At 51.4% G+C, this 27,273-nt stretch overlaps 3 protein-coding genes and 1 long non-coding RNA gene across 4 annotated transcripts; 3 read left to right on the plus strand and 1 right to left on the minus strand.

Moving 5' to 3' along the window:
* Positions 1 to 190: 190 nt before the first annotated feature.
* SNCG (synuclein gamma) lies at positions 191 to 4,891 on the plus strand. The gene is made up of 5 exons (XM_033130724.1): positions 191 to 430; positions 1,240 to 1,281; positions 1,617 to 1,744; positions 4,241 to 4,312; positions 4,605 to 4,891. The coding sequence occupies exons 1-5, from the start codon at positions 310 to 312 to the stop codon at positions 4,623 to 4,625; spliced, it is 384 nt and encodes a 127-aa protein (XP_032986615.1). The 5' UTR covers positions 191 to 309; the 3' UTR covers positions 4,626 to 4,891.
* Positions 4,892 to 8,025: 3,134 nt separating this feature from the next.
* Positions 8,026 to 9,393, minus strand: LOC117035722 (uncharacterized). The gene is made up of 3 exons (XR_004425261.1): positions 9,090 to 9,393; positions 8,896 to 8,974; positions 8,026 to 8,740 (listed from the first exon to the last, which is right to left on the minus strand). It is a non-coding gene; the product is annotated as an uncharacterized LOC117035722 (long non-coding RNA).
* A 63-nt stretch (positions 9,394 to 9,456) lies between these two features.
* Positions 9,457 to 11,687, plus strand: ADIRF (adipogenesis regulatory factor). Its single transcript, XM_033129681.1, has 3 exons — positions 9,457 to 9,611; positions 11,215 to 11,277; positions 11,486 to 11,687. Exons 1-3 carry the CDS (start codon positions 9,551 to 9,553, stop codon positions 11,590 to 11,592), a joined length of 231 nt encoding a protein of 76 aa, XP_032985572.1. The 5' UTR covers positions 9,457 to 9,550; the 3' UTR covers positions 11,593 to 11,687.
* Positions 11,688 to 24,332: 12,645 nt separating this feature from the next.
* Positions 24,333 to 26,920, plus strand: FAM25A (family with sequence similarity 25 member A). The gene is made up of 3 exons (XM_033131386.1): positions 24,333 to 24,503; positions 25,743 to 25,805; positions 26,732 to 26,920. The coding sequence occupies exons 1-3, from the start codon at positions 24,431 to 24,433 to the stop codon at positions 26,863 to 26,865; spliced, it is 270 nt and encodes an 89-aa protein (XP_032987277.1). The 5' UTR covers positions 24,333 to 24,430; the 3' UTR covers positions 26,866 to 26,920.
* The last annotated feature ends 353 nt before the right edge of the window (positions 26,921 to 27,273 follow it).

Below are 27,273 nucleotides of genomic sequence, written 5' to 3' on the forward strand. Positions count from 1 at the left end.
CAGACACAGCAACCCCAGGCCTGACAGACCCTGGGCAGGCTGACCCTGTGGGTGGGCAGGGCAGTGAATGAATGAGGGGCAGTGATGGATAAGGATGTGTCCAGACCTGCTGCCGGCCCCCTCCCTCCCGGCCGCGCGCCTGCCCCGCCCCCGGGCTGGCTGGGCTCCCACAGGCCCGCCGCCGCTGCATCATCAATATTTCATCGGCGTCAATAAGAGGCAGCAGTGGGGACAGCAGCTGCGGCAGCACTCGTGCCAGCTCCAGCCACAGCTTGCAGGGAGAGTCAGGCGTCCGTTCCTGCCACCGCCATGGACGTCTTCAAGAAGGGCTTCTCCATCGCCAAGGAGGGAGTGGTGGGCGCCGTGGAGAAGACCAAGCAGGGGGTGACGGAAGCAGCTGAGAAGACCAAGGAGGGTGTCATGTATGTGGGTGAGTTGGGCGGGGCAGGGCGGGACAGTGTGGTGGCCAGAGCCTGGGATGCCCAGTTACTTTGGGTCTGACCTTTTCCCTCAGCCCCAGGGTGGCCTTTCGGGAGGGGAGGAGGACTTGGCTGCTGAGTCAGGGTCTCTGGGCCCTGTAGCACCCCACTCTCCTGCATACATCACTGTCCATTTCGACCTCCTCAGGGCCCCAGGGGTCTCTGGGGCAGGACAGCTCGTGGGGTATTTGGCTCTGGGACACCCCTGTTTATGCACACATGAATACACGCACCAACGCTCGCCGTCACCCACAGGCCCCTTGACTCAGATAAGCCACAGTGAGCCTGGAGCTCCCTTGGGCCGAGCTGACAGGTGCTCAGCAGCCAGGCCACAGGTCCCCACCCTACTCAGAGGGAAGGTGTGGGGCTGGAGTGATGAGACCAGACTCAGTCCCGTGGCCAGTCAGTGCCGCATCCAGCCTCATTCTCCTTCAGCTTCCTCCAAAGAGGAGGCTGAGCTGATGACTCAGCTCTCATCGGTGTTGTCCTGCTGCTGTTTCTGGGGCCACTCCCAGGCAGGATCCAGACCCCAGCTTAGGCCTGGTCTCTCTCATCCCCCCTTCCCGTCCCGTCCACTTCCCATCCATCCCCTTCCTCCAGACACAGCAGGAAGTGGCTTTTGAAGGGACTGCCGGCCTCCAGACACCATCCTCTCCCAATAACGACCCTGAAGCTTGTCCAGCTATTCTGTTGCCCTGACCACCCCCCTCCCAATACCAAAAGGAGTGGGTCTGGGTTGATGCCTCCATTTCCTCCCCAGGAGCCAAGACCAAGGAGGGTGTTGTGCAGAGCGTGACCTCAGGTGAGGAGCTCAGTGACCAGGGAACACGGGGGTGGGACCTCCAGGGACCTCTGCACCCTAGTACTAAAGGCCCAAGCCCAGGGTCCGCCTTACCCCCAAACTAGGGTCCCAAGCTGGACATGGACGCAGACCCCTTAGAAGCTGAGGCTAGACACAGGGTTGGTGAGGCCAATCATCACCAGAGCTCCCCTGGCATCAGAGAGGGGGCAGCCTGGGCTCTTGGGTAGAGCCAGAGGTGAAAGTGCCCTGGGAAGGGGCTGCTCAGGCCTGACTTGGGCAAGCCAGACACGGGTGGGGAGAGGTCAGGGCCAAGGCTAGCCAGAGTCCTCCCACAGTGGCTGAGAAAACCAAGGAGCAGGCCAGTGCCGTGAGTGAGGCTGTGGTCACCAGCGTCAACACCGTGGCCACCAAGACCGTGGAGGAGGTGGAGAACATCGCGGTCACCTCAGGAGTGGTACACAAGGTGAGGCCTGGTCCCCAGTCCTGGCTCGCAAACCAGTGCCACCCTTTCCCTGGGCCTCAGAGAGGCCAGCTGGGGAGGAGGCACCATCACCCCATTGACATACAGGGGAATAAGACTTGGGGGCTGTGGTGGTCTGTGCTTGGTGTTTTCACACCAATGCACTTAGAATCCTCAAAGCTATCCCTGTGAGGGGGCCAGTTTGGGGCCCAACCGGAACATGAGGCTCAAAACCACAACCTCTTGATGGTGCTCAGCACTCAGGAGGTACCACATTTGAGCAGTGAAGGCAGGGTCCTGTGGGCCCCACGTGGTGACAAGCAGCTCCCTGGCAGTGGACACCAGGGAGTCACCACTCACCAGGTGTCCGGTCTCACACCGGTTGTGGGCGGCTGCCTCCTCCCAGGAGCGGCAGGGAAGCAGCACCCCCTGGTGATGGAAAAACTGTGAGGTTCTGACCCCGCCCTCCACCTCTGCCTCTGCCTTTGTGTGTGGTGCTGAGTGTGCGTGTGCGTGCACATGTGTGTGTGCCTGTGTGCTGCCCAGCAACAGAGAATACAGGAGCAGTGGGCCCCTCCACCCAGGAGGCCGGCCAGGTGAGCCATCCCTGTCCTCATCACAGAGCAGGCTCTGCTTGAAGCGTTTTACACTTACGAGTATTTACTGATTTAATCAATACAAAATCCCATGAGACAGGGTGTGGGAGTGAGGCCCAGACAGATTAAGTGTTGTGCCCAAGGTCCCACGGCTGGTCTGTGTGAGCGTGCACGTCCCAGGGCGGCCCGGCTCCAAACGCGTGCTCTGACAGGCAGCCACTGTGTGAGTGTAAGGTCTCAGAGAGGGTGGGACCCATGTTGGGGCATTCCAGAGGAGCTGTCCCCGGCTCTGTCTGAGGCTGTCCTCCGGAGAGCTCCCCTACCTGGAACAGGCTGCCCGGAGCACCCAGCACTCAGAATCCCTGCTCTGGCAGTGGGTGGGGGGCTGGGGAGGGGGCTGGTCGCCCTGCCCCTGGCTCTGCGGGCAGCACCAACGTGTCTGCTTGCAGGGCCAGCACAGGGTCTCCATGTCCTGGCAGAGGCAGCTGCGTCCTCTCCTAGTTCCCAGCTCTGCCCCTTCCTAGCTATATGACCTTGGGAAGCTACTCAACCATTTCCTCATCTTTAAAATGGGGATGGGAGTGAGAGTATGTGCCTCACTGGGTTGTGTGACAGTGCAGGGACACGGTCCCCACGAAGCGGTTATGCCTGGCTCATGGTGAGCACCCGACAAAGGGAGGTGACTATATCTTCATCGGCAGCAGTGCCCCTGGGCAGGACCCACATGCGCTCCAGGAGAGACCAGACCCCTCCCTTTCCCACTCCCCAGCAAAAGAGGCCCTGGGGTGGGCCCAGGCTGCTTAGGACCTCTCTCTGACCTTAGAGGAGGGCTGATGAGCCCCTGGAGCCACCCCAGACCCTGTGGTGGGGGTGGCTACCCAAAGGGAGACATTTCCTGGTGACACCCAAAGCCAGTCACGACTCACCCTCTAGTGAACTGTGGAAGGACGCACCTATATGTCTGACTGCTCACGCCACTGGCCTCATACCCCTGACTTGGGGCAGCAAGACTAGGCAGGCGGCCACCCACCCTTCACCTGGAGAGACTACCATAATGCTGGCTGACAGAGTTCAGTGACCTTTTATGCCCCAGGACACCAAGGGGCAGGATGGCCCTGTGGTAGCATGGAGGTGACAGACCCTCCCGACGTAGGTGCTGATCACTCAGTCTGGCCCTGCCCACTAGCTGTCATAAGACCACCCCCAGGCAGCCTCCAGCAAGCATGCAGCTGGGTGTATAGGGGTAGGAGACAGGAGTGGGAGAGGATTGTATAACCCGACCAGCTTGAGCCTAGAGCCAGCCCATGCAGGAGGCAGGGAGAGGAGAGGAGGCATTCACGCTAAGGGGTTAGTGATGGGCCTGGAGCAAGCCAGACCTGATCCCCACAAGCCCCATTGTTCTGAGCTCTGAGGCCCCAAGCTGGATTCCTGGCTGCCTTGGCCTCAGGGTCCCTGTGTGAACAGTGATGACACATTCCTTTCCCTAGGACTTTTTGCAGGCTCAGGAGGACACGGGTGTGTGAGCGTATGACTCAGGGACAGTGAGGCTGGGGTCAGGCCTAGGTCATCAGGGGCCACTGCTCACTGACACCCACCCCACCTGGCTTCCTCATCGAGTCCCTGGGCGGCATCAGCTTGCAGAGGTGAAGCTGGGCTCCAGGGTCCTTGGTACCCCAAAAGGCCTGGCATCATCAGAGCCCCCGCTGTGGGCCCTTACACGATGCTCTATCACTCCCACAGTCAGTCTGGCCCTCACACCGCCCTCACCTCGACCCACCATGGACAGCGAGGTAATGAAGGCCTCTGTTCACCTTTGAGGCCAGGTGGACGAGGCCCTGGTTGCCGGGCAGCTGGGCGGCTCTGTGCCCTCCACGTGGTCCCACATCCCTTTTGCTCCCCACAGGAGGAACTGAAGCAGACTGCCCCCCCACAGGAGGATGAGGCAGCCAAAGTGGAAGAGGAAGCAGCTGAGGAGGTAGGAGCTAGGCTCCTGAGCTAAACCAGGGCTCCCGGGGCAAGCCACCCTCTAGAGAATGTTCCAGAGAGGGACCCCATCCCTCACGGACTCGCTGCGTCCCTCTTGGGGTCGCAGAGCCCTCAGGGGAGACTCCTGACCTCACGCAGCCCCGAGCCTAAGTGTGAGGTCCCCTCATGAATGACCGCCTCAGGGAAGAGGGGCAAAGGTAACTTCTGTCCCCACCCCACTCAGGGTGGCCACTGAGGGGTGGGGACCCAGAGCTACCTGTGACGGTCACTCTCTCTCCTAGGCCAAGAGTGGAGGAGACTAGAGGACTACAACACCCCTCTGCCTGGACCTCATTCCCTCCTGGCACGCGAGTGCCCAGTCCTGGAGTGTGACCTTTGGGATCACCCACGCTTCCATACCACACCCAGCCACCACATGCCTGTCCTCTCTTGCCACCGCCATTTCCATCTCTCTCCCTTGACCCCTCCCCGCCTCTAGTCCTTCTGACCCCACAGATGCTGCTGTGATTTTTTTTTATTTTAATGATTTCAAATAAAACTCAAGTCCCCACCCCTGGTCATACTGGCACCTGCTTCTGCTGTACGTTGCGTCACTCATGAAGAAGCCCCCTGGGCCCTGCTGGGAACAGAGTTGAGCCAGCCTGTTGATGGGTCGGGAAGAATATCTGGGACCAGGTGCCCTACAGAGAGACCCTGGGCATTGCTGTAACTCCTCCCACCCCCAACCCATCCATCATTGCCTTCTAATGTGGAGGACGTGGCCCTGCTTTGGGCTCCCAGGACAACCTCCAGGTCAGGTGGTCCCTGAGAGCACAACGGACGCCTCCAGGTTTGAGCTGTAGCTTACCCTCCAGGGAGGGGCCCATGACAACAAGAGGTGAGGAAGGGCCTCCTGAGCCATCCCTTTGTGGTGTCCATGGCTCCAGTGTCCTGCAGACAAAGGGAGACCTAACACCTCTCCCCAGAGCAGATGGTATCTTTCAAAACTGTGAAGTCTAAATCCATAGCCAGGAGTCCTCCATCCTCTTCCTCCTCCTCCGCCAGCTGGCCCCACCCAGCGTCAAGCTCCCACCAGGAAGGAAGGCTCTCCCTTCCTTCACCGAAGAGTCTGTCAAGTATCATTAGAAAACACAGCAGCTGAGATGCAGGAGAATAAGTCTCTACCTTGAGAGAAAAACGGTAAAAAACGAATATACATGGAACTCCTCCCAGGTGTCAGACAGTACTGAGTGCTTTACCTCATTTAATCCTCGGAACAAATAGTTCTGATGTTTCACTGAGAATGAACTGAGGAACAGAGAGCTTAAACATCTTGCCTAAGGGCACGGAGCTAGGAAGCTCGGGACTGGGCAGAAGCCCAGGTGGCCTGGCTCCAGCGCCACCCAGTTGACTCTATAAGAAAAACAAAATTCAACCAAGTAAATTTGAACATATAATTGGCTTTAGCAAACAATTCATGAATCGAACAGCATTCATCTAGCAACTAGCAGGGAGCACCACGGGGCTGTACAAAATGGAAGATTTTTATAGGAAGAAAGGTGGGGCCAGGGAGCAGTTGACAAAAGAAAAGACAGGATTGTTTTGGGGCAGGGACATCTTTGGGTGAAGAGAATGGAAGAAGGAGGAGCATGGAAGGGGTTTTATCATGCAGATTACCTCCTTTCTATATAGGGGACAGAGAGAGCCCATATGACAGATCACCTTACTGGTGCTTGACCAGAAAATTCTATACCAATTGATTAAGATGATGTTTCTGAGAGAGGTTGAAACTACAATAGATCGGGTATTAAATCTGGGTTTGGTATCGTGAGCTTTTAGCACCAGGGATGCCATTTTTTGCCTGTGGTTTTCTCTTAGCAACTCCCATGCTCTGCTAAGGCCGGCCTGACCGCATGGGCTCCAGTGAGCTTTTGGTAGATTCTGCCACGCCCCAGATTTCAAAACTTCCTGGGATCAATCAGGCTGGTCAGTGTCCTACACAAAGGGCTGTTGGCATCACACCCGGGAGGCTTGTTCAGAAGTGGCTGAGCGGAAACCAGCGTTCCCTCCCTTTTGATACCCGGACAGATTGGGCTCAGAGCCTCTAAGTGACTTGTCCCAGGCCTCCAGCCCTGGATGTTGGAGCCAGAGTCCACACCCAACTTCAGACACTACCACTTTCCCATCCTGCCTCAGTGCTGAGGAGCAGGGGGCTGGGAACCCAGTCAAGCAGAGCTGAGCTGGGTTGTATCCTAGCCTGCTGGCCACGGGCATCCACTGCTGAGGAGGTGAAAAGGAGCAGGGGTGCTGCTAGTGCCCCAGCCCCTTAAACCCTGCCATAGGAGGAGCGAAGGGTGTAGAAGAGGCTGGGGTAGTCCGGGTGTTCCTTCTCCCAGGCCCCAGCCCAGACATGTGCATAGCAGCGGGCCTGTGCATGCCCCAGGAGGGGCCTGGGCGTGCCCCAGGAGGGGCCTGTGTGTGCCAGGGAGCTCTTGGGCTGTAAGAAAACGTGAGGAGTAGCAAGGCCACTCAGGTGACTGGGGTAAGGGCACACCTACACCTGGCCCCTGGGCAGTTTTTCACCATGCTCCCAGTGCTCTGAAGGAGCCTGCAAAGGTCCCTGCTGCTTGCCCCCACCCTAGACACATACTCAGGGCCCGTTCCTGGGGTCAAATGCCAAACATCAAAGCCTGCCCAGTCCAGGAAGACCCTCCCCACCCCATGGCACCTGCAGTGCACTTTGCCCTTAAACCCCCATAAGTGCTCTCACTCCGTGGGGCTGCACTTGACTTCCCTGGAGGAGTGACTGCCCTTTCTCTATCCCTTCCTCATCAGAGAAGCCCCCACCGGGTGCCCTGCCCCCTCTTGAAGGGCCCTGGCTGAGTGTAAGGCATCCTTCAGCCCATTTAATCCTCACAGTAACACTTCGGTGAAATTCAGTTATTGTCCCCCACCATCAAGGATAGGGACATTGAGGCTCAGAGAGATCAATGGCCTCGCCCTAGGGGGCAGCTGAACCCCAGAGGTTGACTCCAGTGCCTGTTGCTTTAGGGCCACTCAGAGCTGCCTCTATTACCACCTGCTGAGGCCAGCAGCCGTCTCCCCGTCTTGCTCCTTGCCCACTGGGCCGGACGCCCAGTAGCCTCAGCAGCCCAGAGGAGCTAAGTGGAGCAGTGTAAACGGCCTTCCAGGCTAAAGGGACTGGTGCTTCTGGTGGGATTTCAGGAGCGATGGCAGGCCTGGGGCGGTGACCAGGCAGGGCTCCCGGAGTCCCGGAACCGCCATTAGGCGGCTCCCAGCAGTGCCTTTGTGCTCTAAGCGAGACCAGGCTGAAAGCCCGGAGGGGTGGGGAAGGGAGGGAGCAGGCGTGGCAGCTGCTCTGTTAGTCTGCGCTTGGTGTCCCCTCCCCCTACCTGATCTCAGCGGGGCCCCTTTCTCTTGCCCAGAGTAGACCTTAGCTCCCAGCAATCCTTTCCCAGCCTGTGTGTGTGTCTGTGCGCGAACTTCCAGCACATTAGGGGTTGATACCCACTTAACCCAGCCTCTCCCTTCCGCTCTCCCTCTTCCACCCCGATCTGAGTGTCGCCGAAAAATATCCAGCATGAGAGAAAGCTTATAAAGAGTTTATTTGAGCCAAACGAACGACAATTGCCGGGAAGCAAAATCTCAAAGGATTGAGAAAATGCTCCATGAAATGGCGGTTTGCAGCTTATTTTATACATAGAATCAAAGGAGGAGGGTTGCATGAAATCCACTGGTGATAGATTAAGGGGGTGGGAGAAAGCAAAGCCGGGAACTCTCTGGGATTGGATAAAAGTAAATTGGAGAGACAGGTTTTGTTTTTACATAGGTGGGTGGGTATAGGCTAGTTAATAGTTCGCATATAGGTGTTAATCAAGGGACAAGAATAATAACGAGGGATTCTGCACTTTCCTGCTCTGCTCCGGAGAAAGGGACTACTGACATTCCAAGGATGTCATCTTAGGTGCAAAAAGGCAATAGACAGGCTTAAGTAAGGTGAAGATTGACTTGACGAAGGAAGCTTTTAGCTAACGATATGACTTCCCACCATGGCCCACTTAGTTATTAAACTTTTTATGCTCACGCCATCTTATGTGGTTATTTCCCATCTCCTGAGCTTGTCAGGTTTACTATGTGGCCCCCTTTCCCTCCACAACAGGTAGAGCATGGGCTAGAGGAGCAGACCTGGGTAGGTGGAGTTTCCCAGAGCTTCAGAATAGGAGAGATTCCGACAGAGGTGCAGACAGGCTTGGAGAGGAAGAATCAGAGAGCAGCATTGGAGAGGGTCCCGCGATGCCCCACAGAGACACGGAGGGTGTGTGTGTTCTAGAGGCCTCCAGGCTCCGATCCCGACTCCGGAGTGGGCGGTGGCGGGGTGGGGGCTCCAGCTATGCCCTTGAGTGCGGGGCGGTTGTGCCTGCGAGTCGTTTTGTTGTCCTCAGGATCCTGGCTCCTCCACTTACACGCAGGTCTCTAACCCCCTCCCAGAGCGAACTGACCGTCCCCAGGGGCGCCAGCCCGTGACTCACCCTCTACTGGGGGGGAGGGGAGAATCACCGGACACGCCCTTACCCCTCTGTCCGCCGGGTCCCAGGGGCGGCTGCCCGGTGGCCTGTCTGCAGTTTCTTGCCCACTCTGTGTCTGTTTCTTCCTATAAACTGAAAATATCCATTTCACGAGATTGTAAAGATTATCGAAGAGGCTGGAAAGTTTGGGGGCAGCGGTTGGCACAAGATAAATACTCAATAAAGGGTAGCTGCTAGTACCAGTATTCATTTCAATTCTAGCCTTGAAATCCCGACCTGGCGCTGACCCGACGCTCACGGACTGGGGTTTCTCCGGGTCCCAGAGGGAGGAAGCAAGCCGTCGGGGCACAGGTGGTGTGTGCGCCCTTTTACTGCCCCGGCCTCTCTCTGGACCCCTGACCCAGTCCCTCTGCCACTCCTAGCCCCTCTTCCGACCCCGGAAGGGGCCGCCGCCTTCCCACCGAGGCCCGCCTGAGGCCAGGATGTGCTCCCCCGGTGCGCAGAGCCTGGAGCAGGTCCCGGTCACTCCCCCAGCCGATCTGCCGGGAACCGCCCTGCACCCCCTCTGCCCCGCCCTCCGCAGGGCGGGCCGGCCCTGGGGTGCCTTAAAAACCAGATCTGGTTCTCCGGTCGCCGCAGCTGTGAGCATCATCCAACGTCGCTGCGGCTACCTTTGACGACCTCGCAGAAACCCCGCAGCCATGGCCAACAAGGGCTTGAAGGACCTGAAGCAGCAAGTGGAAGGGGCGGCCCAGGACGCAGGTGAGGACAGCGCGCGACCTGAGGCATTGGCAGGGGCACCTGGCTGGAAGCTCAAGAGCAGAAGCCGCGTGTCTTCGCAGCCGGAAAGTTGGCAGGCCGCTCAGGCTCGGAGGGGGCCCTCCCCTGACATTCAGGGACTGAGCAGGATGCCCACCCGACCAACCTCGGAGATGGTCCTTGGGTGGGGTGGGGGAGACAGCGGTGCCCTAGGAGCCCAGGTTGCACTTTGGGCATTGCTGGAACCAATCTGAGGAGGCTGCGCAGGCAGGGAGCGGCCTCACCCGGTCATTAGGGAATGGTGAGGGTCCTCGGGGAGAGGAGGCTCTGCCACCCTGAGACCTACCTCTACCCATTGCGGCTCAGCGCACAGGACCAGATGGGATGGGGGAGTGGGCACCAGACCCCCGCTGGGCTTTGTTTTGAGCCCTCCCCCCCCCCCCCCCCCCGAAAAATACTTGTTTCCTTACTTTTAAGTCCTCACCCAGAGGGCCTTCCCACCCTCACTCCAGCAGGGCAGGTCTCCAGCCTTAGTTTCTCCACCTCCAGCTCTTTCCTCCTCTGACCTGAGGTTACACAGTTGGGGGTGGGGTGAGAGTCGATGTATGGGGGGAGGGGAAGATGTGAGGGGACCCCCGGGCCCACCAGTGTCAGCTCTTCCAGTCCCAGCTCGTCGTCCCTTGGGGCTGCTGCTCCCAATCTGTCCTGCACACATCCCAGTCCAGACAATACCCAAATCAACCCCCTCCATCACCAATTCCCAAGGAAAGCCCACAGTTGCTTCTCAGAGACTAAAATGGTAGTAGGAAGCCTCTCTGGGTGGGCCCCTTCCTTCTGGATCTCACTTTCTTTACCTGTAAGCTGGGTGCAAAGGCTCCTTCCCGTGGTTTTGGCTATGTCAGACAAGGACCGCAGGGTGTGGGGAAGGCAGTTTCCTGTTCAGCAGTGAGCATGAGTCAGATCTCTGGAGGCCAGAGCCACCTGTCTGCCCACCCGAGGCCCTGGAAACGCTGTTCACCACAGGAGATGGCCTGGCCTTGGAAGTTGCACCTCCTTTCTGCATTTTGTTCCTAATGCCTTAAAGCTACCTGCCCATGGAGGCATTGGCATCACCACTGTGTGCCCTCTGGGGAGAGGCACAGGAAAGCTGAGGTGGTGAGAGGGCCTTGCAAAAAGTAGAGGCCCCAGTGCACTGAGTGTGCACTAAAGGTGAGAATTCAGGCATCCAGGGGAAAAGTTGCTAAAGGGGGCAGGATTCTTCCTGAGCCACGCCCAGCAGCAGCAGCCACAGCCCCGATGCCACTTCCAGCCTGGCCCTGCCCTGCCCTGCCCCTCCTTTTCTCAGCCATCCTGGTGATAGGATGGAAGCAGGCTAGAGGGGAGGGGCCCAGAGTAATAAATAAACAAGAACAGCCCAGAGGCAAGGAGAAAGGAGGGCTCATGCGCCTCACTGGCTTGGTGGCCTCGGTCAAGGGACTTTCCCTTGATAGCATCTGTCCCTATGACAGACTACTCTAGAGAACAGATGGGGGTGGGGACAATGGTGCGGCCCCTGTGGTCCAAGGTGCCTCAACAGAGGCTAAAGACGAAATGTCTCTTGTTTCAGTGACTGCGGCCGGAGCAGCAGCTCAGCAAGTGGTGGATCAGGCCACAGAGGCAGGGCAGAAAGGTCTGGTGGCGCTTGGGGGAGGGCGGCAAGAGGGAGGGCAGCCCCAGCACACTCCCCACCCCACCCAGCTCTTGCCCAGGCACACCCTCTCCTCTGCAGCCCCTCTGCCCACACTGCTTCCTGGGAGGAGACCCAGGCCAGGCTAACCCTGCATGGCTCTGGTTCCCCAGGACCCCATCCTCATCTGCTCTCCCCTTTCCTTCCCCAGCCATGGACCAGGTGGCCAAATCTACCCAGGAAACCATCGACAAGTCTGCTAACCAGGCCTCTGAATCTTTCTCGGGTTTTGGGAAAAAATTAGGCCTCCTGAAATGACAGAAGGGAGCCACGGGTGACTCCCCTCCAGGCCCTGCGCTCCGGTCAGTGGCTGCCCCCTTGGCCTAATGCCTCATTAAAGCACATATACCTACCCTGTGTCCATGTCATGTCTCCCGCCAAGCTGGGCCAGTCCTCCCTCACCAAGAGCAGAACCCCCATATCCAGAAACCCAGCCCCCACATCCAGAGTCCTGGCATTCCATATGCGAAACCCTGTTCAAGAATTTGTTTCCCATCGTCTCAATCGCGGATCCAGACGCTCCTTTATCCCCGAAGCTCAACCCACCTGCCCCATCCCCAGCTCAATTCAGAAGCCATCCTGGCTCCCCCAACTCCAGGAACCCGGCCCTCTTAGGAGGGGGATAGTCACTCCTCCGATGCTCCAAGGGCCGGGGCCTCAGGAACTAACCCCCAACGCCCCGCGAGCTGAGTGGGAAGGCTCGGAGCACGAGGGCATCCCAGGACCCGGCGCCCGCAGGCACCCCAGGCGGCGGGAGCTCGCGTGGACTACGTAGAGTCGTTGGGGTGGCTTACCCGCCCTCACTACCTCCGCCCATCCCGCGGGGTATTTGTGTGCGGGCCTCATCCCGCGGTGAGTCACCCGATAGGGCGAGTACGCGACTCCAAGACCGGGCCCCGCCCACTGGACTTGCAGTGTTGGGTGTGGCGGCCGGGAGGGGACACGCCCCACGGGAGGGGCCTGCAGCGCACAGGGCCGTTCACGTGGGCATGAGGCACGAGACGGGCCCGTGTGCTGGCGCGCGTGTGAGTGAGAACCCTCCCTCAAGTTTCGTTCCCGGGTGCAGCTGTACCTCTGCCCCTTACGAAGGCGTGACTTTTTGTCTGGCAGGGTGGCCTAGGGTTCCGGCAAGCCTAATTCCTTCCCATCCCTATGCACGGGTCCACGCACGCGACACCAGCCCGTGGTACGCCCTGCTGATGGGTGACTCACAGTTGCCACTGGACAATGTCCAGCCCTGGCTTCTGCAGCCGCCGTCATCTGACCCTCCTGCCACACGGCTGGTGATGCCCCGTTCCCCTTCTCCACCGCCATGTCTTTGAATACGTTATTTTCTTCATCATCATAATATAGTTTGCTTCTGGTCGAGTATGTGTGTAGTCATGCCGTTTCAATTCACGATATTGATTACATGGCGCCTCCCAGTTCTGGGGGGCATCGAGAGAGAAAAGCTTTGTCTTTCCTTCGCCCGAGCACTCAGGGCCGCCTTCCACGGCCTACCAGCAGGTGGCAGTGTAGCTCCCCCCACCCGCACCACCGCCACCACGCCTTGTGGGTGACTATCTGCTAAGGTGACTTTTCACTCCTCCAGTCTGAGATTCCCTCTCAAGCGCCCAACATGTTCCTTGCTACCCTCCTCAGCATCTTCACTGTCACCCACGTTCGTGCTTGGTTCCTTGTTGCTTTCCCCAAAAGGCTTCCCCTAGTCCGCAAAATGGGCCAAGGCTACTCAATCTGGCTGGCTCAGAGGGAAGGTCCTTGAAGAGACACCTGGGGCAGTCTGGGGGGCGCTTCCAGCATCTCCAGGAGTGGGGATGCCGGGGTGGGGAGAGACCACCTGGGATCACACCGATCGGGAGGGGGGTGCGGCTAGACTGGCGGAACCCTCACTTCTTTTCTGCTATGCATCCTTTCCAAGTGACTAAGGGAGAAACCCCAGTTGGCCTAACAATCCGTCTTCAGTTCTCCTTAGGTTTGGGTGTGTGACCCAGCTCTGGCCAAAGGGAGAAAAGGTCAGGTCTGAGGGCCAGGAGGCCTCTAGGAAAAGTTTTTCATTCTAAAAACAAACAAACACAAAAAACTAAGAAGCAGTCCCTCCTCCTCCACCGGACATTTTTGTGGCTGGAAATGATGCGTAGAACTGTGGCAGCCATTGTCACCGTAGGAAGAACAAGCCTAAGGAAAAGCCAACTTGCTGATTAGGGCAAAATAGAAATATAGAAAGAACCTGGGGCTACTTTATTTAGTTCCCAAGTCAATCCTGCAGCTGCCACAACACGCTGTATGAGAAGATGCAGTTTCCTCACCATTTGAGCCCTGTATATTAGTTTTTCTGCTGCAAACAAAAGTTTAAATCCTCTTGATGTTGCCTGGATGCCAAGGTCCTTCACTTACTGGCCGTACCCACCTTGCCAAACTCCTCTCACAACACCCTCTCCTCTCTGCCTCAGCCACATTGACTTGTTTTCATTTCCCTTGCCATCAAGCCCCTGCTTGCCTCAGTTTTTGCATATGCTGTTTTTTTCTGCCTGGAATGCACTCCATCCTCCCCCATAAATCACCCTTGTCCAGGTGGCGCCTACTTTTTCATCCTTCAGTTCTCAGCTTCCCCAACTGCCCCCAACACACAAACACTCAGAATGGGTCCAGCCACTGCTGTTAGAGAATTCACACCCTCTGAACTTCTTTTCCACAGTGATACTTTCCTGTGTGCATCTCTATGACAGTTGTCCACGGGGCTGCAACCAAGGCCTTTCCACTGCTTGGTGCATGCCCTGCCTAGAGTGATGCTCTGCCAACATCTGCTAAATGAATGTGTGAGTGACTGTTCTTCAGTTCTATGGGATAACAACGAGTTCACACATTGTCACCATGGTGCCATCTCGTCAGTGTGGCCCCTTCCACACTACCTCACACCCCCCGTGCAGCTGGCGCTCCCGTGGCACTGTACATAAACCTGTTTCTGTGTGCCTCCGTTCTCCCAACATTGTGAGTCCTGAGGAGCAGGGCCAGGTGGGATCTGTCTTTTGCCGCATGGCTGGGACTCAGTGGGCACGGGGCCAGAGGACCCCACGGAAGCCTATAGGAGGCCTGTCTCCATGAGGTTCAGAAAGCTAGTTGAGCCCAGACACTGAGGAGAAGACGGTGGCCACCACACCTGTTGGGTCTCAGTCAGGTCTCCAAAGATCAATTCTTTCATTAGCGATTGCCCCCAGATTCTCAATTCTCCAAATTCCAGTTCCTCAACTAGCCAAACACAATCACTTAGCATTACTCTTTGGTTCCACTGGACTTCTCAACTCTGATTACATCAAATTACATAAGAGATCAGGGGCAGAGTTTTCTACTTGCCATCTTCTACCCTCACTCTTTTTTTGATTTTTTAAAATTTGCTGTGTTTGATTATCCACAACAGCCTCCTTTAATTAACAAAGGAAATTGAAAGTTGGTTATAATTTATTATCTCTGCTCTTGTATTTTATTTAACAGACATATTCAGCATTTATATTTGTAAATGGAATCACTCTGAGTTTTCATGGCTCCTTACTTTTCTTAGGAACAAGAGTACACCCCTTCTTCTTTTTTTTTCCTCATTTCTACTTTATGAAAACATGTAGCATTTACATTCCATTCCTCTACTCTGAGACACACCCTTGTTTTGTCCTAGATCTGCAACTGAAGATGTCAAAAGCTCTCTGCCATTCCTTTTGCTGAAATATTTTCTGCTATCTCTTGGTTGGTTGAAGTTAGGCCTCTAGAAATTTCCTCAAGATTGAGATATTTACAGATGAACTGAGAAGAGACATCTAGGCTTGAGTTGATAATTGTAACAGCTAAGCCCCGTGGGTTATTGTAATAAGTGTTCATCATTTCCTACTTTTATGTATGGAATTTTCTGTTAAAAAATGTTAAAAAGTTAAAATAAAAAAAAGAAGGTCTCATGTGAACCATATTCTGAGTTCTTAAATGTGTGGTATTGTTGGTCTATAGCCTTTTTACTTAACCTTGGCTGGGTTTGAAATGTACAGTTTGCACTGTATTCCTTGAGCATCTTCTAAGTGTCACATCCCTCTTGCACAGAAGGCTGAGCAGTCCCTAGAAGCCTGATTTCTAATTCACTGGAATTTCTAAAAAGGGACATGATCTTTTTGGCGGACTGTCTTTTTTATCTTTCAATGAGTTTTCTGGGGTTTGACTCAGTGATGATTGTTCTGGTTCAATTTTCCCTAGTATACAATTTGCATTTTGAATATTGAGTCTAGATTTTTTTAATTTCAGGAATATTTCTTAATTGTATTTTTAAATATTTGCTCTATTGCATTGCTTAACTTTCTTCTTTGGGAATTTCAGTTATGGGTATGAAGTTTTTTCCTATAATACTTAGTTTCCAGATCTGCCATTGTTTCCCAAACACTGTGTATCTCTTTAGTATGATTCCTTTTCTTTTCTTTTTTCATTTCTATTCCATAGCTAGCTCTTTATAGTTTAGTCTATGTTTCTGCAATGGCTTTTTAAATCTTTTTTCTTCTGTTTTATTCCTGAGATATATAAGTTCCTGTTCTGCCTAGACCTATTGTTTGCCATCTTATCTCAGAATTCTGGCATTTCTGTTTTACTGTATCTTCTTTTAAACATTAGAATTTAATTCATGTTAAGTAATAATTTACAGGTGCCTTCTTTGAGGTAAATTTTTCTAGTAGAATTTCTTCACATGCAATGCAGTTTTGGTATTTTTTCCATATTTTAAAAATAGTAGTATATTTTTACTAGTATATTTTAATTGTCAGATCTCATAGAAGTGCTGTTTTGCACTTTACTTTTTTCTACTTAAGTTCATGAACTTGTCGCAATGATGTTGCTAACCTTTTTTGATATCAGAGGGATTATTCATTATGAATTTGTACCAACTGGACAAATAGTTAACCAAGTTTACTATTTGGAAGTGCTGAAAAGGCTGTGTGAAAAAGTTAGACAACCTGACCTTTTCACCAACAATTCATGGTTCTTGCATCACGACAATGCACCAGCTCACACGGCACTGTCGCTGAGGGAGTTTTTAGCCAGTCAACAAATAACGGTATTGGAACACCCTCCCTACTCACCTGATCTGGTCCCCACTGACTTCTTTACTTAAAGATAAAGGAAATATTGAAAGGAAGTCATTTTGATGACATTCAGGACATCAAAGATAGTATGACAACAGCTCTGATGACCATTCCAGAAAAAGAGTTCCAAAGTTGCTTTGAAGGGTGGACTAGGCACTGGCATTGGTCCATAGCTTCCCAAGGGGAAATCCCTCAAAGGTACTGTAGTGATATTCAGCAATGAGGTATGTAGCACTTTTTCTAGGATGAGTTTGTGAATTTAATTGTCAGACCTTGTATGGTATGCTGTTTTTCTTATGAAGAAAGAAGATGTAAGAAAATACACATCTCTACATATTTATGGAAAGAAAATGCAGGGAGGATAAGCCAGAATCCAAAGGGATTGGTTATATACAGGGGACAAGTGGGAAGGCAGTGGAAAGAAAGGGGGAATGAGGACAGGGTAGCAGAGATGAGAAGAGAGTGACACTTCTCTATATCTTTTTGTGTAGTTCTGGCTTGAAGAACCATAGCAATGTTTCGCATATCCCCAAAATAAAGTACTAAAATCAAGTAGAATGTGGTAGAGGGAGAAACCAAAATGGGATACAAACACTAACAAATCATCCTAACTCTATTACAAATGAATAAAATGACCACACTGAAAGGGAAAAAAAAAGAAAAAAACTAAGTAGCTTTGGAAAACAGTATACAATCATGCGCCACTTAATGACGGGTGTAAGTTGTGAGAAATATGCCGTTAGGCAATTTCGTCATTGTATGAACATCATAGAGTGAGTGCACTTACACAAACCTAGGGAGTATAGCCTACGACCTACCCAGGCTGTATGGGGTAGCCGATTGTTCCTAGGCTATCAGCCTTTACACCATGTTACTGTACAAAGCAACATGCGATTAAATCAAGCACAAGAGAAAATGATGCAATCAAGAAATATGTTAAACACGAGATGCGTGAGGTTACGCTGCTGGCATAACACCACATACTATTTTACAGTAAACTGTTTTTTTTACAAATAGAAAGAGTACACTGTAAAATAATGATAAAAAGTGTGATATAGTAAATATATAAACCAGTAACATTGTCATTTATTATCACTATCAAGTATTAGGTACTGGGCATAATTGTATGTGCTGTACTTTTATACAATTGGCAGAGCAGTAGGTTTATTTACTCCAGCATCACCACAAACACGTGAATAACGCATCGTACTATGATGTTACAATGGCGACATCACTAAGCGATAGAAATTTTTTAGCTCCATTACAATCTTATGGAACCTTTACCATATATGTGGTCTGTCACTGACCAAAATGTCATTATGTAGCATATGACTGTATTGACTGTATTCTGTAAGGCTAAAGGCAAAAAGAACCGTAGGAAATTCTGTAATCTAGTCAGTAAATGTGTTTTTCATAGGATTGTGAGTTAGTAGTTCTGAAAAAATATACATACCAGAATGTATGTATAATAGTCCCCGCTTATCCACTGGGCATATGTTCCAAGATCTCCAGTGGATGCCTGAACCACAGAGAGTATTTAACCCAGTGTATACTATGTTTTTCCTATACACACATATGTTTTCACTTAAAGAAGCTCTTTATGGCTTCTGTTTGGCATATCTGAATTGCCAGCATCAGTACTCTTTCGTGGATATACTGGACAAACAACTGACTCACGTCTGGCAGGATGAAGTGGAATGGTGTGAGATTTCATCACACAGAATGGTGTGCAATTTAAAACTTATGAATTGTTTGTTTCTGGAATTTTCCATTTAATATTTTGTACCAAGCTTGACTCTGGGTAACTGAAACCATGGAAATCGAAACCGTGGATAAGGGAGGGGCTACTGTATACCAAGGGTGCCAAAAAAATGTACACATTTTAAAAGATATTATCTATGTATTACTTTTCAAAGTTGAATTACGGTAGCAATGTGTAGTATGGCGTTAATCAAATGAATGCTAGCGTCATTCATTGTATTACAATTTTAACACAGTTTTTTCCTTTCTTAAAATGTACATACAGGGGCGGCTGGTTGGCTCAGTTGGTTAAAGTGCAGTGCTCATAACACCAATGTTGCTGATTCGATTCCCACATGGGCCAGTGAGCTGCGCCCTCCACAACTAGACTGAAAACAACAACTTGACTTGGAGCTGATAGGTCCTGGAAAAACACACTGTTCCCCAATATTCCCCAATATAAAACATTTTTTAAAAAAAAGTGTGTACATTTTTTTAGCACCCTTTGTGTGTGTGTATGTATACACACGTACAAGCACAAACAACACACACACATATATGTAAACACACACATATACTTCCTAGATCTATCTGCTGAGAGTTCCTAGAAGCAATGACATCCCAGTAGCAATAAGCACACCTATCACCAGATCCTGACCTCTAAATACCATTCTCTAATAAAAGGAACCAGGGCTCTGAGGAGAAGTAGTTGATTGTAGGGCTGGGGTGGGGAAAATACAAGATTAGCTTGGAACATCCTTGTAGTGCTAGAAAGTAAGGAAATGCTAAGATAGATGATAGATAGATAGATAGATAGATAGATAGATAGATAGATAGATAGATAGACAGACAGAAAGAAAGAAGAAAGAAAAGTAAAAGATAGAGGCTTATAGAAAAAACACAGGAGCCGATGTGAAGGAGCTTCTAATGGCCCAAACTGGACTAATTTGAGCAAAAAAATAAATAATGATAGTATTAGGTTTTAACCCATAGAATAAGATAAATATTCTATTCACGAATCCATTCTGATACGAGTAAATAATAAATAAATGTGGAGAAGGGGCAACTCTTATAGTAGTAACCCATGATCAGAGCAGCATTATTCACAATAGCCAAAAAGTAAAAGCAACCTAAATGTCTACTGATGGATGATGAATGGATAAACAAAATGTGGCATATACGTACAATGAAATATTGTTTGGCCTTAAAAAGGAAGGGAATTTTGACACATGCTACAACATGGATGAGCCTTGAGAACATTATGCTAGGCGAAATAAGTCAATTACAAAAAGACAAAAACTATATGATTTCACTTATATGAGGCCCCTAGAATAGTCAAATTCATAGAAACAGAAAGTATTAGGTTGGTGCAAAAATAATTGCAGTTTAAAAGGTTAAAAATAATTGCAAAAACCGCAATTACTTTTGCACCAACCTAATAGAACGGTGGTTGGATATTAACGGTGGTTGCCAGGGGCTGGGAGGATGGGGACATGGAGAGTTATTTGATGGAAGTAGAGCTTCAGTTTTGTGAAACGAAAAAATTCTGGAGATTAGTTGCACAACAAAGTGAATAGTTAACACTGCTCAACTGTACATTTACAAATAAGATAGTAGATTTTATGCTATGTGTATTTTACCACATAATTTTTAAGTTTGAAGAGAAACAATTTGCATAGTCTCAAAGTATCTCTTCTTAGATGTTTATTAACTGCAAAGGAAAGACAATAACTTTACTGTGGAGAAACCCAGCAGAGGCCTCCTTAACCAAATGGTCAAGTTTAACATCATTAGTAATAAGATGTATCAACATCAGGAACCCTGTGATATGATGCCCTGGAAAGGATACAACATCTTTTTTGTAGTATTCTTGCTCAAAATGCATAACCTCAGTCCAATCATGAGAAAACATCAGACAAACCCAATAAGAAACATTTGACAAAATAATGGATGAGGACTGGTTAAAAGACTCAAGGTTATGAAAGACAAGGAAAATGGAGGAACTGTTATCTCAGTCTTACAAAACTGCAGGAGACGAAGGAGAAATAACTAAATGCAATGTTTGATTGTGGATAGAATTCTAGGACAGAAAAAGAACATTAGTGGAAAAACTGGTGAAATTCAAATAAGGTCTTTAGTTTAGCTAATTGAAATAATTTAAATTTATTTCAACATATTATTTAATTAAATAATTTTACATTTAATTTAACTAAATATGCTAATGGTAATGTCCTAGTTCTGATCATTTTATTGTGATGTAAGATTTGAACATCAGGGGAGGTTTCGTGAGGAAGATACGGAAACTTACTATTTTTGCAACTCAATCAACATTGAGCTGGCAGAGAGAAACCTACCCTATCATTCATAAAACCCTTGTAATCATGATGTATTGGAGGTTGTTAGGAATCTGAAATTCAAATCTGAAGTGAATTTCCCAGACATCAGAGGGAGATTCCTCTGGAGAGGGGACCAGGCCAGGGGAGTCACCCAGGCTCTTTTGCTCAGGAGCCCGTGCTTCTTTCACAGAAGTGTTGGATTCACCTGTGTAATGGTGACCCCTCTACCTCTCAGAACTCTTTGGGAAGATTCTGTGCGCAACCTTGTTTTCCCAGTTGCAGCCTCTAGGGGTTCAGTCAATCCTTGCATTCCCAAGGACTCCCTTCTGTCTTGGAAGGTGGTACTCTCTAAGATAAGACACACTCTGGAATTCCTTGGTCACCTTCCTCTTCTTTCTTCGTCTCCTTGTGTCTTAGTCCTGTCCCACGGAGTTCTCTCTCACAGGGTCGTCTCCTCCTGGGACTGAGTGTTGTTTGGCAACATCTGAGACCGACCCCCCTACCCCCACCCCAAGGTTTCCCAGTCTCCTAGTTTCTCTAAAGTTTGGCATGTGTGTGTTGGTGACGGCCTTTCTTCTTCTTCCTCTTCCCCTTCTCCCCTCCCCTACTCTTCCTTCTTTCTCTTCTCCTCCTCCGTCTTCTCTTCCTTCTTCGTTTTCCTCTTCCTCTTTCTCTTCTCCTTCTTCTCTTTCTCCTGCTCCTGCTTCTGCTTCTTCAGTTTTAAGAAGAAATGGGACCATTTAGAATTAAGCTGACACCACGTTGCTTCCAGACCTGGAAGTCTGGTAGCTGAGCTGGTATTCTCTGTTTACCGAGAATTGACATCCACACCCCACCTGCTTCTCCCTGCCCTTGCCCTGGGAACCTGTCTTCTAGAACTGCATCACCCAGGCTCCCTCAGCCAATGGGGGATATCAGTAGGAAGTCAAATCCTACTGACACCCACGGCTATGTGGGTGTGGACATGATGGGGAAGTCCTCCTTTGGTGACAGATAAACCAAGTCTCCAGGAGTCTGTGCTTGGCTCCCCTGTGGCTGGGAGGGATCAATGTGTGCAGGAGATGTGGGCTCAGTATATACAGTGAGCTCAATCCATGAAGCAGAAGTAAGAGAAAGCATAGGCAGGACGGGCAATCATGAAACTCAGGACATTCATGATATCTCCTATTCAAATCACACAAGAAACCATCATGCTTAAGATATAAGACAGACCTAAGTAGTTAAGTACGGTTTTTTCTTCAGAATTGGTAATTGCTAAATTGGCAAATTGCTATTTGAAAACTGATTCTCCTTGACTTGATGATGTAGGCAGCTGGTCCTTTGCCAAACTGGGTTGTTGAGCAAATTCCACTTGGAGAATTAATGGACTCCTGTCAGGGCCTGATTCTCCCTGCCCCAAGGCTTGGACGTGACCTTCTGACTCAGGACAAGCTGACCTGGGTGCCCGGTTCTGGGGCTGCTCCACTGGGGCCAGCATGGCCAGGACTCTTCCAAGGTGGTGCGGTTCCCCCTGAGTCATCCTCAACCGCATCCAGGCAGGTAACGTTGTTCCTTGCAGGAGTCACCTGAGCCCAATCCCTCAGATGGGAATCCAGCTCTGGCTAGGAGGGTCTTGGGCTGCAAAGGAGTCCATCCTTAGGGAGCCAAGGGCTGGGCTGAGAGGACAGGTGCTGCTCACAGCTGGAGCTGGAGGGCCAAGTGGGCCGGGATCTGGGCCAGAGCACCTAGGTCTGGGGCCCAAGTCTGGCCTTGGGCAGCTTGGTGTCTCGAGGCCTCTTGCTTTCTCCCTGTTGGACATTTGGGATTTGTGTTTGGACCCAGCCTTGCCGGGAGATCTGGGACCATGGTGTGTTGTCCCTGGAGTCAGGGGGCTCACAGCAGGGCAATGCATTAAAGAGGAGCAGGGTCTCATGGGCCTGGAAATGATGTGGTGATGGCAGCAACAGCCTGACAGCAAGGGAAAAGCATAGCCAGAGGCCGGCTGTGGGCCGGCACTGGGGCCAGAGATCTGCTAAGTGACCAAGTCCTCACAGGGGCCTGTTGAGGGGCTGGTGATCTCCTGAGGCGAGGGGGACTGTAAAGAGTATCCCAGGGTGGGGGCTGGTGGTAAAGAATCTGTGGGGTCTGGAAACCATCCCAGGACTGGTGGGTGACCCGTCATCTTGTGAGGGGAACAAACCCAGAGAGGACTTTGTGGGGGGTGGGAGACACACACAACCTCAAGGGAAACAGGGAAGGGGCTTTGATGAGTCCAGGCAATGTCCCTACATGTCTCTCAGCCCAATTCCCACCAGCCGTGTCCCAGAAGAGTCCACCCACCCTTGGCAACATTGCCCTGACGTCCTGAGCAGAATATTCTGATATTTGGCTATACCAAGAATAGAACAGAGTCATCTGGACCTGCTCAAGCTCCAGCGCCTTCACTTTCACAGCCCCTCTGAGTCCACAGGGTCATACCTACATAATAGTAAAACTTACAAGAGTAGGGCCAGCCCAGTGGCAAAGGTGGTTGGAGCACTGTGCTCCTAACGCTGAGTTTGCCCGTTCGATTCCCATATGGGCCAGTGAGCTGCGCCCTCTACAGATAAGATTGTGAACAACAGCTCTCCCTGGAGCTGGGCTGCTATGAGCAGCCAGAGGTTGGCGTGAACTGCCGTGGGCTGCTGTGAGCAGCCGACCGATGACTGACAACCAATTACCTCAGCCCAGGGAGCGCAAGGCTCATAATACCAGCATGAGCCAGGGAGCTGTGTCCTTCACAATGAGACTGAGAAACAAGACTGAGAAACAATGGCTTGAACCAGAGTTGGGGGGAGAGGTGAAAGAAAGGGGGGGAAGAAACCTTACAAGAGTAGTAGTATTGTATTCCTTTTCTTAAGGAGACCTCTTCAAATTGTTTAAAACCCAACCACTCGTGGTGCTGTGGCCTTGTGACTCACAGTACCCACTGCCTACCCCAGGGGAGCTGGCCACAGCCTGGGGGACCCCCCACACCACTCAGGAATGTGGGAGTGTCTCGGCCCGGTAGGACCCAGGCTGTGAAGGCCTGCGGTCAGGTAAACACTAATTAGGTCCTGCCACACCCTCCTGGGCAGCTCTGGAAGATGAGGGAGCCTGCATGGAGGAGGTGGCCTTGGGCTCCTGCCCCAGGACTGACTGCATGAACAAGGCTTGGCAGACCTTCCCTCCATGACTCCTGCCCAGGGGGTCACATCCCCCAGCCCTCGGGCTCCAAGGCAGCCCCATATCCCCTCCACTCTTTGGCCTACCACTGGTTGCTCAGGGCTCACTGCTAAGGGGCCCCTCTGTGTCACATCAGTGACGAGGAGGAGGGAACAGAAGTTTACTGAGAGCTTGCGTGCACGATCCCACCAACGATCAATAACACAGCCAGGAAGGTGTGGCTGTCCCTATTTTATAGATGAGGAAACTGAGGCTCAGGTTGGCCTAGTGACTAAGAAACGTAGTATGTGGCATGGAGCTTAAGGCATCTCTCTGCATTCTGAGTAACGAGGGAGGCAGCCTGGCTCCCTAAGCCTGTGATGTGTTAGGGGCCAGTACAGCAGCTTTCTGGGAGTTCTTGCTAAGGCCAGAGCACCTCCCCGGGTGGTGGTGGAGTCCTCCATCTACTCCTCTAGGACCTTTTGACCTCCTGGCCACCTCCACTGCTGACCTCACAGGGCCTCCCCAAGGTGCAGGGAGGGCCGGATTCCCTCACGTGCTGGCTGCCCAGAGGGGCAGTGCCACACCCAGCCTCTTCCTCTTGTCACCACCTGCGCTGACTCACTGTCTGACCTACTACTTGGCCGGGGTGAGGGTTGGTGCCCCAAAGCCCAGCCAGGCATCAGGGACACCTATAAAAGCACACTGGTCCAGGCCCCAGCATCCTGCTTGGTCGCCACCTGTTGCAGCACAATGCTAGGAGGACTGGGGAAGCTTGCTGCTGAGGGCCTGGCCCACCGCACCGAGAAGGCCACTGGGGAAGCTGGTAAGGGCCTGAGGCTCCTTTCCACCTGGGCTACTCCCTCAGGCTGGGGGTTGGGGACTGACTAGACTGGGCCTGCCCAAAGCTGATCCCCGCAGGTTTGGGGCAGGCCTTGGCCTAGAGATCAGCCCCCACAACGATAGGATGGAGCTGAGAGGGGGGTGGGGGGAGGAGGCTGAGGAGGGCAGCTCGGAGCAGAGCCTGGAGGAGCTGACTGCCTCCATGTAGCTGAGGGTACGAGGGAGGCCAGCTCAGAGGCCCCAGGGAGCCTGAGGGGAGCCGGGATGCTGGGTGAGCAGCTGGTGGCCTGAATCCTTCCCTCTGGAAACCTGGGCACCTGTTCCGAATATCCTATACAGGGAAAGGAAGGCAGATTTTTATTTTTACCGTAACTTTAAAGCTTTAAAGATTCTTTATTAAAAAACCACCAAGTCTGATTCTGTTCAAAGTCAGCTCCCAGGGTTCGGAGTTTATACAAAGGACGTTTGCAATGTCTTCAAAGTCCCCGGAAGTCCTTTTTTTGTATGCAGAGATCAGCAACTGTATGTGGGGAGGCTAAGTCTGCTGCTGTCTTTCTAAATGGCTAACTCGTTTGTGTTCCATTGGTTAACTCTTGGCTGCGTTGACTGCCCTCTTTCCTCCTTCACAGCCCTCCGAGTTCTGTATTATTCCCATTCTACAGATGAAGGAACCAAGCAGTTGAGGGGGAGTTAGAACCAGTTCTTCTGACTCCAGAATCTTCCATTTCTAGCACACTACCACCCAAATGTTAAACAGCTCCTAGGTGGGCAGAGAGCCCTCTTCTGTTGGAAGAATGACTTTGGGGAACTGGTTTTGCTGGAGGAGGCTTCAGGGTTCGGCTTCCGGCTGCAGCCTCTGTCTTGCTTAAGGCAGGACAGCAGCTCACCTGAGAGGTGTGGTGACCTGAGAAACAAGCTTAGCCTTGTTGCCAGGCTCCCAGCTGGCAGGAGGGAGTGTTCATTGGCATTCCAGACCTTGCCAGGCTGAGGGGCATGGAGGGCCCTGTGCCTTTGCCTGGCTCACTCAGCTTTTCCCCAGCAGCCAGGACCCACTTGAATCTCTGAAGGAAACCAGCTGGGATTCCTTCCCGTGAGCCAGTTTATCCTGGCTGGAGCGGCATCCCAGAGTCCCATTTGGAATATCCAGCACTGTGTGGGCCCCGACGTGGGGAAGAGCTGGCTCGCACTGTGCTCTCACTTTGGGCTTGTCTCATCTTTTCAGTTCATGCCGTGGAGGGAGTGGTAAAGGAGGTGGTGGAGCACGCCAAGGAGGCTGGAGAGAAAGGTATGGTGGGGCAGGGGAAGGAAGGAAGGAGGGAAGAGGGAAGGTTCTTTGACTAAGGTCAAACCCTGATGGATGTTGCACCCTTTCAGATGGTATGCAATTATCTATATTGAGGCCACAGACCAAACTTTGCTGAAGCAAGATCCAACTAGATAGTACTCTCTGTGGAATGTTAAGAAGACACAATCACAAATAAACAACCAAAGACAGAAAAAAAAGGGAAAAAGAAACAACAAAAAGTAGGATGTTAAAAAGGCTACGTGGTAGCACACTGGGAAAAAACATTTAAGACATAAAGTTATATATTTATATAAATACATATTTACATGTTTATATGTATATGTGTGCTGTGAGCATAACTATGTAAAAAGCGTATGTATGCCTCATTCCTTTCAACAAAACAGATTCCAGATGGATCCAGGACTTAAATATAAATACATGAAATTATTAAACTGTTAGAAAAGAGCAGAGATTTTGGCAAAATCTCAGAGATGGGAGGATCTTTTAACTATGATAGAAAACCCAACAGCCATTAAGGAAATATTAGGCAAATTTGACAATATGAAAGTTGAAATTGTTCATAACAAACAATAAGATAAGCCAAATGAAAAACCACATGGTATTTATAGTAGAAATGACAACCCCAATATCAGGCCGTTCACAGGAAAATGAAGCCTGAGTAGGCAGTACACCCAAGAGCAGATACTCAGTCATAGCTGAAGGAAAGTAAGTCACTGGGAGAAATAAAACAGAATTGGAACACATTCCTCCAGGAGCTTTGCTGCCCTGCATCCCACTGGGGCTCGTCCCGGGCACGAGCCAGGAAGCCTGCCACGTCCCAGAGGCCACTCCAGGTGATATTGGCCCAGCAAGTGGCTGGAAACATTTACTTTGCTCATCAGACATTCCTCTTTTCTTCCTGACAGCCATTGCCGAAGCCTTCAAGAAGGCTCAGGAGACGGGGGACAAAGTGGTAAAGGAAGTCACCGAGACAGTGACCCACACTGTCACAAATGCCGTCACCCACGCAGCAGAAGGCCTGGGTAAACTGGGACAGTGAGCACGCCTGCCACTGGCAGACTCTTCTTGAATCTCAATAAAATCTGTGAAATGTGTACACTCGTCCTTGGATTTATTCCTGGTTGGATGGAAGCGCTGTTTATGTCCTGTCACCTGCTGTCACACATTGACACCCACTAGGGATCAGATAGGTCCCCTGATTAATCAGATGTGCTGCTCTCACATGAAGATTTCTCATGTCACCAAGGACCGCTGGAAGAATTGTTAGGGTCAGTGCTACATTTCTTAAAAGATTATTTCCCCAGAAACTATATATAGATTTCAGATACCTCAATGCTTCAAGGACACCCCAAGGGAGGACCATAATTCAGCCCATATGTTCTTTGGGTTTTACTCGAAATGTTCTTATAGGAGTTAGGGAAGATAATGGACCACCCTGACTGAGGTT

This window comes from Rhinolophus ferrumequinum, chromosome 16, assembly GCF_004115265.2.
Source record: "Rhinolophus ferrumequinum isolate MPI-CBG mRhiFer1 chromosome 16, mRhiFer1_v1.p, whole genome shotgun sequence".
NCBI lineage: Eukaryota > Metazoa > Chordata > Mammalia > Chiroptera > Rhinolophidae > Rhinolophus > Rhinolophus ferrumequinum.